This window comes from Akebia trifoliata, chromosome 4 (genome assembly GCF_017979445.1).
Source record: "Akebia trifoliata isolate Shusen 1 chromosome 4, ASM1797944v1, whole genome shotgun sequence".
NCBI classification, from domain to species: Eukaryota; Viridiplantae; Streptophyta; class Magnoliopsida; order Ranunculales; family Lardizabalaceae; genus Akebia; species Akebia trifoliata.
Window position 1 is genome coordinate 41,276,724 of NC_141378.1, and position 11,604 is coordinate 41,288,327.

An 11,604-nucleotide genomic window follows, 5' to 3' on the forward strand; every position below is an offset into this window, starting at 1 on the left:
AAAGAAATTTAAAAATATTTCTAAATGGTAATCATATTAAATTTGGGTTTAGGCAAATTGGACAACCCAATGTCTATGCTCGAAGCCAATCTAGTTTTGTTCGATTACAATGTTTTTCTCAAACCCGGGTTCAAGCCCTTGCTAATTGTGCTCAAATTCGACCTCAGATTAGATATGGGTTTGGCCTGTCCAAGTTCCAACCCTGATTTAAATGTTTTGACTCCATAGGTACGATAAATTGGATGAGTCAACTAGGTATGAGTAGGGGTGCACATTGGATTGGGTAAATCCGAGAACCAAACCAATCCGAAGCCTTTTGGATTAGATAGGTTCGGTGTGGATTGTATATAAAAAAATCCGATTAATTTGATTCGGTTATGGATTAAGGGTATAATAGAATCGAACCAATCCGAGAATTGAACCAATCCGAAGTATATATATGTATACTCTTTCTTGGTATCGTTATTTTATTATGTATTTATCTTTCTCTCTCTCAATTGTATTAGTATGTTACGAAGAGGTAACTCATCAAGTCTTCAACTTCATCTCCTCTATTTTTTTCTAATAAAAACTCATAAAAAATGTATACAAATCTCTCTTTCAACTCTTAAATGGATCAATCCATTTATGAAAAAACTTTTTCAAAGAGTTTGATTCATTATTTTTTTACGATAACCTTTATATCGTGTTTGTTAGATGAAATATATTATATGAATCTAAACTTGGATTCGTTAATCTACTATTTATGGATTAGTTTCCTTAATAATCCATTAAAAATATCAATTTTAAAATTATAATTTTTTTTAGTCTCATTGAGCTTATTTTAATTTAATCATAAAATCATTTTCATTTTTAAATATAGGCATTATTTATGATTTGATCCAAAGGGTTCCTCTTTTGAAAGAAAAAATACTAGTTTTTTTATTTTGAAAGTATGAGAATCGAGAATCGATCCGAACCAAGGTTGGTTTGGATTGGTTCAGTTCTATAGGGTAATTGGATTGATTCGGTTCCAAAATTATAGAACCAATCATGTTTGGTTCGATTCTAATTTTGTCAAAATCCAAATCAATCGGAACCATGCGCACCCCTAGGTATGAGTGGGTAAGAAGAGACACTAGGTTTTAAAAGCATGGGGGTATCTTTAATATTCACCAAAACAAGAGGAGTATGTCTAAATCACTTATTTAGTTAAAAACAGAAAACGAACGTTAGCATGACGTTAAAGCCGTTAGCGCAGAACGTTAATTTCCGTCACTTACATTTCAAATCTAAAAAGCCAACTGCCTTCTTAACGGCTCTTTTTTTTTTTTTTGGTTAGAGAACTTATCTGCTTTTCTGCTCCTTTTCATTCCTTTTCGTCTCTCATCTTTCCCTCACAAGTAACTAAGAAGAAGAAGAGAAACTCTTACAGTATCCATTAACGGCAGATCTCGTCTCATGCTCTTCTCCATTAACGACTTCTTCTGAGTGTGATCTACTGATTTGACCCAACCAATTAAGGTACCGATCATTTGTAGTCTCCAACATTGCATCCATCTAGGGTTTGTATTTTATTTTTCTCTTTTTCTTTCTAATTTTACCGTAAATGGAGTTTGGATTCTTGAATGTAATTTTACTTTCTCCTCTGTTTTTTTGTGCATTTTAAACATTCTTTGGTGCCAAATATTGTGATTCGAGATTCAAGATTTTGTTGTTTTACAGCTTAATTTGTTCGTTGATTAAAATGAAAATGTTCTTCAATCATGAATCAGATGACTTACTGTTATTCTGCTTAAACAATGTGCAAGATTTTTATTTTTTTTCAGATAATTACAAAATCGGGTATGAATTACAGAATCGGGTATTAAAAATTACAAAAACGGGTATACAACCCGTTTTGGTGTATATATATGTGTTAGGCCATTCATGCATCAGATGATCTACTGTGCTCTGCCTAAAAAATGGGTTAGCTTTTTTAAGAATTTATAAAAATGGGTATGAAGTTTTCGAAGGGTACAGAAATGGGTATTAAAAATTACAAACCAGGTATATACCCATTTTCGTAAATAACTTCTTTTATGAAAATGGGTAAAGAATATGCATAAGTTTCAACCATTCTTATTTTTTGTGTTCCGGGTTTATTTTTATAGCTTTTGGACTAGACACTAAACTGGACAACTGTGAATTTGCACCACTAAAACTACTAGAATAACCCCGAAATACAAAATTAAGCATGGTTGATTCGCTCTGCATTCTTACTATATAGATATTGGCAAACTTTACAAAGATGTAACATACAATCGTAGCCAAATGGCCACCCAAAAAACTCACACCCTTATCCAGATCATGGTTTAAAATGGAAATAAATAAAAATAAATAAATATATATATAGCAAATTCACCACCTTTTAAAAGCAAGAAATTCAGATATTTTCCAATTTTCATAAATCTATATATTTGCAAAAATAGTATATGCCTGTTTCTGTAATTAATTGTCATACCCTATTCTGTAATTTTTAAAACTTCACACCCATTTTCATAAAACAACCTTTTTTATTCCTATTTTATGTAATTTGACCTTATTGCGAGGAAACTGTCCTTTACAGCCCTTTTGTGCTTAAAATATAGGATTTAATGAAAATATCTTGATATCTCATATGAAAAAATTATTTTTCCTACCCTGTTCTGTATGTTTTAAAGTTCATACCCATTTTCATAAACAGCCTTTTTAATTCCTATTTTATGTAAGTTGATCTGCATTGCGAGGAAACCATACTTTATAGCATTTTTGTGCTTAAAATCTGGAATTTAATGAAAATGTTTTGAGATCTTATATGAAAAAACTAAGTTTTTTCTGTTATGGTAAAACTTCTTTTAAAAATTGGAAGGTTTGTTTAAAATTTACTGAGGTTTCAAAATGTTTACATATGAGTGATCAATTTCAATTTCAAGTTCATCAGATAGTTTCCTAAGAACCATTCTTCTTTTAGGCTTTTAGTTTTGAATGTTTACTGATAGTGCCTTTAACGAATTCGATCTGGAATCTTAATTAATTAATTAATTTATTTTTTACGCTTTTTGAAACAGATAATTCCTGAAAATCTAGATTGAGAAGCATAAGAGATGGAAGCAGTTTGTCAAGAACTCAATGATGTTAAAGCTGCATTAGAGAAGCTCACCGCAGAACACAACATCAAAATTGAGCACTCGGAGAGCTTGAAGAGAGCCCACAATGACCAACTCATTAAAATCAAAGAAGCAAAAGTGGTGATCGAGAAGCAGACCGAAGAACTAAATGCAAAGAAAGAAGAAATCTCTGTCATGAGTGAAAAATATGAAAATCTAAAATCCACTTTGCATGAAAAAGATTCGGCTCTTAAACATTTGAGTTCTGCAAATGAAAAACTTCGATCTGATTATGGAGAAAAGTTGCAAAAATTTGAAGTAAAAAACAAAGAACTTGCATTTTCTTTAGAGGAGGCAAATATTAGAGCTGAAGATCGAGAGAAGAAGATTCGCACTTTTAAAGAGGAGAACGAAGGCCTTAAGGGACTCTTATCTGTTTCACAGAAGAAGTGTTTTGAAGCTGAACAAAGAGCCCAAGCGTCGAAAGAATTGCAACAAAGAGATAATTTGTTAATGAAAGTAGAGGAAGAAAATACTAAAATCGAAGATCAGCTTAAGTGGAAGAAGGAGCAGTTTACACATCTTGAAGAAGCCCACAAAAAAGTTCAAGATGAGTTCCGAACATGTAAGAAAGCATGGGAGAAGGAGAAATTGACACTAGTTGACAAGATTTGTTCATTGGAAACGCATTTGGATTCTCAAACTAAAACCTTGGAAAGCCTTCAACAGCGGTTAACGATGTGTAATCAAGCTCTTGCACATGAAGAGAGCCGAAGGAGATTGCTTGAAGTTCAAATATGTGAATCGAAAACATGTTACGAGAATGTTTGTTTGGAGTTTGATGAAGCGGAATCCAAGACCGAAAGCTTGACAGTTCAGAGAGATGAAGAAATTGCGTCTCTAAGAGATTTGTCGGGCACAAGAGAGAAACTCTTCCGAGAGATGGAATTCAGAAATGGGCATCTCGAGGAAGAGAATCGGGAGTTGCGAAAATCTCTTAAAGAACTCCAAGAAGAACAGATTCGGGGAGGTGGAGATGCTTGTACAGTGAAAAAATTGCGGAATAAATTAAGAGGTTTGGAGAAAGTGCACAAAGAATGTTCTATGAATCTTAAAGCCCGAGAAGCTGAGTGGAATTGTCGAGTGGAGGAAATGATAGAAGATCTGAGTGAATGTCGATCCAAATTAGATTGCAAAGACAAACAATTACAAGATATGGAAATGGAGCTGGAGGGGTGTCAGTCTTCAATAATGCAGTTACAGGTGGAGAATGAAGAGATGTCTTTGATACTTATGATGTTCAAGTCTGGTGTTTCAGATTCTCAGTCAAAGCTTTCGAATTCGGGAATTGAAATGGAACCGTGCAGCAACAAAGAGGCAGAAGAACAGATCGCACTTCTAATGGAGGAGTTGGAACAGAAGAACAATGATCTCGTCAAAGCCCGTGCTGAGATTGAACAAGAATGTGAGAGGGCAACATTGTTAATGAGGAAGATCAAGTCATTGGATCTTATTGAACAAAAGTATTTTTTGATGCAAAAAGAGCTTGAGGAGTCATCCAGGCAACAATTTCGCTTGAAAGAACAAGTTTTGCAAACCGAAAGTTCCCTGAAAAAAGACCTCAGAAAAGTTTCTGATGCTTTAAATAAAGCAAATTCCGAATTGTTTGAGAAAACCCGTGAAGGAAACGAACTCGAATTTGAATTGTACTTATGGAAATCCATTGCTGAACGTCTACAATCTTGCCTAGATGAAAAGCAGGAACTCCATAAAGAAATGGAAGCTTCGCTTCTTGCAGAAGTAGAGATTGAGGAGAGCCTAATATGTGAGGTAGAAGAGAAAGACAAAAGAGTTGGTGATCTCCATCAAACAATTCTTTTATTGGAAGAAGAAATTGTGGGGAAGAATATTGAGATTAACAAGCTTCATGAAGCTTGGGAGAAGATCACTACAGCTGTAATTTTGGGTCAGTTTGAGATTCAAGAGAAGAACTTGGTGATTGTTGAACTTGAAGACGAAATCAACACGTTACGGACTGAGGAGCTCGAGACAACATTGGAAGCAAAACTGGAAATGATGGGCATTATGGATCAACTCCGGAACAAATTAAGAACCTCAGAAGGTCTAGTTGAAAAGCTTGAGTCAGAAAAACGAATTTTGCTTGAAGGCATCAGGAAGTTGTCGTTAGAGAGGGGAGACTTGTTGGCTGATATTGGGGGATTACATGGCCAACTAGCTGAGTTTTTTAATGAAGACGATGAATTGATGGGGAGATTGGGGAGGATAGTTCAGAGTTGTAGTAGAGAGTATGAATGTGAGGGGGATGATGAGCTCTATGACTCTAATAGAGAGAATGTGATGACACCTATTTCTTCGTCGGCAAAGAAAGTTGAAGCTAATCTTGATGGAAGATCACCATTGAAAGAGCGTAACAATTAGCTTTTGTAATCAGACCATTGCCATGTGAAGGAAAGCATGACATTTTAATTTATTCTTAACTTGTATACGACTGATCCTTGCATGTATAATCAAATTATTTGATTTTGAAATTCAAGCCCAAGTTTCTAATGTGTACCAGATATCTAGTTGTCCAAGTTCGTGAGACATGGTGTTGTTTGCTGAGTGATGTATAAGTCTTAGAGTTTCATACATGTTTGTGCTTCTGTTTATATGTCCATAGAATTGATTAACATTTTTTTTTTATTCATGATCCTTACCATTTGCACTGGCTGCTCTTTTAATGTGGACTTAACAAGTGTAATGGATGCTCTTGCTATGGTTACAATGGATGCTCTTGCTATGGTTACATCAACATCGGGTTAAGCCATTCGATGTTCTTCATGATCTGTTGGAGTAAATCACAATCCTGAGGTTGTGTGGATTGAAAGAATGCACATAAGATATTTGGCTTATTGTATTTTGTTTTTTGATTCTCTTTAGTAATATTTTCTTAGTTGGATATATTTCTTAATGCTGCTGATTGGTTGGGATTCTGTCATGAGAATGGATATATTTTTTTATATTTTCTTAGTTGGATAAATTTCATTTTTCTCATATATCTTTCTTCTAACAATTTGGATATATTTTTTCTTTCATTTTGTTGTTATTCTCACCTTATATTTCTGATTTTTGCAGACAATGATGGTTTGGCTCTGGGGAGTGAATTTATGGGTCTTTGTTCATCCATGGTTGCAGACATTTTCATTTTATTTGTATTTGATTGTTAATTGCATTGTAAATGAATGATTGGATGGAGTTATTAATAAATTTTGAAGAAAAAACAAAAAAACCTCAAATTAGATGGTCCATGGCTGTCGAAAATCCCAAAAAAAAAAAAAAAAAAGGCATGCCCAGATTTTTCCACGGTCTAGAACAGTCGAAATTTTTTTCGTGAGCCTTTAGACCACCAAATTTTTTTCCAGCATCTATGGGTTCCAATGGCATTTTTCGACCGGGTTGTCTGTCAAATCTACCTCTATAATTTGATGACCCTAAGCCATCAAACAAGACTATTTTTCACATAAGGCAGGTGGTGGTATCAACACTCACAGTGACGGAACAGAACAATTTGATCCTAAGAGAACGGAACCTTGTGGTGTGGAATGCTTCACTATAGAAGGGGTTGTATGCCGGCTGATTAGGAAGAAAGAAAGCAACCCCTTGTATAGGATAGTAAAGGGGTTTAGTATTAGTCACTTTATGCCGGCTAATCAACGCTACGAGATTAGGCCACACCTAATCTATATATCGTTCACTTGCCTGTATTGCTGCAAAACTCTCTTGGATTTGGTCCCTTCTCAAGGATCTATACACAACTACATCTCATCACCTGACGACCTCATCGTGATCTTTCTTACTTTCAATCCGGTTTTCCATACTCGAACAAAGCATATTGAAGTTGACTATCATTTCATTCAAGAAAAAGGTGGTTCACCATGCTCTCCGTTATCCATTATATCTCTACACGAGATTTATCAGCCATGGCCTCACTAAAGATCTCTCAACATCAAGCATTAAATACTGAAATCCAAACTATGGGTAAGGGATCACTCCATTGGCTTGAGGGAGGATAAAAGTAGATAAATTCAAAATGAAAAAAACTCCCAGATCATGCTGTGAAATTGAGAGAATATATATAGGGTGGCGTTTAGAGGCCCTAAAGAGAGCCAAACATTGTGCCAAGGGGATCATTCTCACCAAAAATCAGCTCATTCCGAAACTTCTAACCCCATCAAAAGTTATTTACAAAAATCAGACGGTCCACGTTTCCGAAACTTCTAACCCCTATTTTGAAAAATGTTTGGCACAATGTTTGGCCTCCGGACGCTTCCCATATATATGTGTGTGTGCGCGCGCGCGCGCGATTCTTGTAGTGCACACACAAGTGAGTTGTAAGGAGGATTTGTATTACTCCACATTTCAAGTGGAGGAATGGTTATTGGGGGTGATATTGAACTAGTTTGATACAATTGGTTCTAATTCAGTTATATATAAAATACATGAATAAGATTATCTTTTATAACTACTCATAATAAACAAAAAAGGCACTTTTTTAATAGATTGGTATAGTTGTGCATGCAACTATTAAAAAAAATATTTCAAAACTATTAACTAAATCTAAAATAAATGACAAAACATTGAAAAATCAAAATAGAAGTAAAATACTGGACATCCGAAACTCCACCAAAGTCTATTTGGCTCACGGAGTCGTACTCTTGAGAGTTGGATTTTTTAAGTTTTTAACTTTTGAAAGTTGACAGTGAGAGTTATTTATGGATGTTTGTGAGAATTCACTCTACGATTGCATAGGTTCTGCTTGGAATGGATGGTGTAGATCTTTTGGTAGGCTTGGTGGCCTGCCAAGATCCAGTGGTGCAGATCCATATGCCACTAGTATGATTTTCCTTTCTATTATTTAGGGAATAAAAGATGTTTGGCATGGGTCGGGCACAAGATTCTATCAAAAGCAACAATAAGAATATCACCACCATCGTCTTCATCATTCATTTTTTTTATGTCAAGCTCTAGAGTGAGTTATCAAATCACACTTAACACTAAATTATAACTCTCGTTTCATACGTAAAGTTGTAGCTCCTTAAAAAAATGAATGCTATGAAGACTTGTAGAACTACAACTTTTCAACGTTTAGCATTTCAAACACACACGAATATAACAACTTAAGTGAATTTCCAAATTTTACCCCCAACTCTCTGCTCCCAAACAGACCCCTAGTGAGCATAAAAAATAAAACAAAGACCAAAAGCAAACAATTTCTCAAAAACCATATACCATTCTCCCTTTCTTCCACCTCAAATGCAAAAATATGGTCAACCTATATGTAGACTAGCCTACCATGGACCTATGTATCACTATGTGAAAACTGAAAATTTTGACAAGAAGATTTGACAGGCCAAAGCCCACAAATTTTGATGATCCCCAATTCAACAGCTTAGAACCATCAAATTTCTCCCATCCTCCATTAATTTAACGGTTTCGGTCCATCGAAGAAAAAAGATTGACAATAAAAATTTTGACGCCTTGATCCGTCAAATTTTATGAAATTCAATGGCCTTGGACCATCAAATATAGGCTTTTTTCAAGTTGTTATGTGAATGCGAAAACCTTATTAACAAAGAGAGAAACATAGGCTGGTTGGTGTATGCTTTGAAGGATTGATAGATTGTTTGGTACACGACTACACAATTCATCATTACCACTATCTAGTAACGATGGTTAAGGATGACCCTAAATGTTATTGTATTCAGAAAGAAAAATGGACACAACTAAAGGAAAGATGAAGAACCATGAATGTGGTGACGATTGGGCTATTTGAGAGTGATGATCAATGTTATGAACGACCAATGACTACAACACAACGGATGAAATGATAGTTTATGGTTTTTTACAAATTGTTGAATTGAGAAATTGGTCTTAATGTTCTTCTATATTTAATTATTTTATATGTGAATTATCCACAAATTTCTTGAGAATTTTCTAACCATATTTGTGGAGGGATAAAAACTCACTCCCACATGAATTGTTCATTCACACCAATCGACGTGCATCTCAAGATGAATTCATTGCATTATTTAGGTGAAACTCTATCTAATTAAGGAAAAATCCTAATTTAGGAATATTATTTCATTCTAAACAATTAATTTATTTGCATAAGGGTAAATATTTTAACTCTAAATTAATCGGAATTAGGATTTCTATTTTAGGTTTTTCTATTTAGAAGGGTTAAAATCCATTGTAAAGAGGAGAGATAATAAGGATCTGGAAAGGAAGGGGAAAGTCATGTAATATTGAAATGTTATAGCAAAATGGTTTAATAAGCCTATGAATATAGGAACCTTTGTCGATTCTTTATTTATTTTTATGTTTTTATGTTGTTTGAATGGTTCATGTGTGAGATCTTGAAGATCATCGGTAAATCACAAATATTACCTCTACAATACTCCTACTCTAGGAAGAAAAGGAAATCCTTGCGTCACACGATGGGATAGTGACATCAACGTTTCTTTGGAGTGATGACAATAACAATGACAATGATATTAGATAGATGCTCAGATTGGTTGGTGGTTGGAGGACTAATAATGACATAGGTCCCAACTACCATATTTCCATCTTTTTTCCCTTCTTTAGATGGAAAATAACTTGAAGTGTGGATCCTATCCATGTTTGCCAAATGTCTCGATGTTGTGATTGTGATCGACATCCTCTTCCATTCATACCATGATAAACTCCAATTATATGTGTAGCATATACATTGAACCCCTTATTCCTACCATGGAGGGATGTGGAGGTCCGCTCCTAGCAGGTTCTTTGAAATTTGGAGATACAAAGATCAAATAGAAGCATTCATAAAGAATGTAGAATAAATTTAAAAACAAATAAGAAAATTATAAAAAAATGAAAGTTTTAACTAAGAAATTATATAAAAGAATAGATGCAATGAAGAAAATGAAGAATAAATGATAAATTATATATTTTTCTCCACGATATAGAGTTCCTCTCATCGTAGGAGATAACTCCTATACAGGGGCAGAGCCAGTATTTTCTTGTAGTGGGGGCAAACTATGGTTAGTTGTGTAGTTAAAATTTTTGAAGATGAATAGTTTTACGGAGAAATTCAGAAATGTTTGGTTAGAAGTTGAAGGAAAGGATATTTAGGTCATTTCCAATTAGTATGTGAGAAGGCCCGATCAAGAGGCAATATAATCAACAACAAAATTTAGAGGGGGAGGGAGACATAAATTGGAGGGAGGTGAGGGCGTGGGGGCAAATGAAGAGAGAGGTGAGGGAGTGGAGACAAATGGGGCATGTAATTAGTTGAAAATATAGGGATGTCTCAAAGTTTTGTGAGGGCAATCCAGCTCCTTACTAGCTCCGCCCCTGCTCCTATATTATGATAATGAGAGATCGGTGAGCATTGATGATTGAAATATATATTAAATTATTTATTTTATTTATAAAATTACCACAAATAGATTTGTTAATGTATTCAAATAATCAATCAATATTAATTAGAATCAAATTATATATTTATTTTTTAAAATTCTTTTAACAAATAACAAAATGTGCAACGATAATAACTCATAATTTTGAAGAATCTTTGCCCTTGTAACATATGCATGGCACATGCCCCTTCCTACAATTTATTTAATGTATTTTCTTGCATAATATTATCGTAGCAATTAATTCAAATTGGAAAGTGATATATGATTTTCCCTAATAGTTTCAATATACTATCGATTGAATTCATATCAGATTAGATCCTAAATACTTGAGCCAAAACTTATGTTATTAGATTGGCTTGTATTAGATTCTAGGAGCGATCCTATTTATTGATACCCTTATATTCAAGACTTGATCATTCCAATTTGACTTGGACTAATCATAATTGGACCAATCCAATCGAAGTGATTTCCAATATTAAAAGAGAGATTTACCGGGCAAACCTATCTATTGCAATTTTATTACAAAACTCCCTACTTTATCAAGTTTGTTACCTATACTAACCTTACTTTATGAATCATGCTACCATGACTAATTTAATACGATCTCAAATCTTACTAAGAGTCATTGGGCCCACATGGACTATCAAATTAGCAATCTAACAACACTGACTTATAGATTGCATGTAAAAACTCAGATTCTACAGAAAACATTAAAATAAAAAAATATTTTTGATCTTGATAGTAGATGTTGAAAATGGATGGTATTAAGCTCTCAAATTTAAAATTAAAATTCAACAGTGAAATTTTTTTTTTTAAAGTTCTTAGAATTTTGTCCTTCATAATCTTGTACATCAGATCATGTTTTTGAACGTTACAAATTAATGTGGTTAGAATATAGTCTAAGGTATGTTAATTAACAAATTAACTGCAAAATAATTAGAAATTTATGATGTGGATCCTGCTCCAAGGTTTGCTCAGTAACGAACTAGATAAAGTGAGGTTTAGTGGGTAATGAACTTCATAAAGCAAGGTTCCCT

The 11,604-nt window shown here is 34.0% G+C and overlaps 1 protein-coding gene across 1 annotated transcript; it reads left to right on the forward strand.

Annotated features, from left to right (window-relative positions):
• Positions 1 to 1,301: 1,301 nt before the first annotated feature.
• On the forward strand, positions 1,302 to 5,759 carry LOC147405003 (uncharacterized protein At4g38062-like). Its single transcript, XM_086441128.1, has 2 exons — positions 1,302 to 1,503; positions 3,069 to 5,759. The coding sequence occupies exon 2, from the start codon at positions 3,105 to 3,107 to the stop codon at positions 5,544 to 5,546; it is 2,442 nt and encodes an 813-aa protein (XP_086297254.1). The 5' UTR covers positions 1,302 to 1,503; positions 3,069 to 3,104; the 3' UTR covers positions 5,547 to 5,759.
• The last annotated feature ends 5,845 nt before the right edge of the window (positions 5,760 to 11,604 follow it).

Coding starts and splice junctions, on each gene's coding strand:
- LOC147405003 (XM_086441128.1), top strand. CDS start 3,105: ATGGAAGCAGTTTGTCAAGAACTCAATGATGTTAAAGCTGCATTAGAG.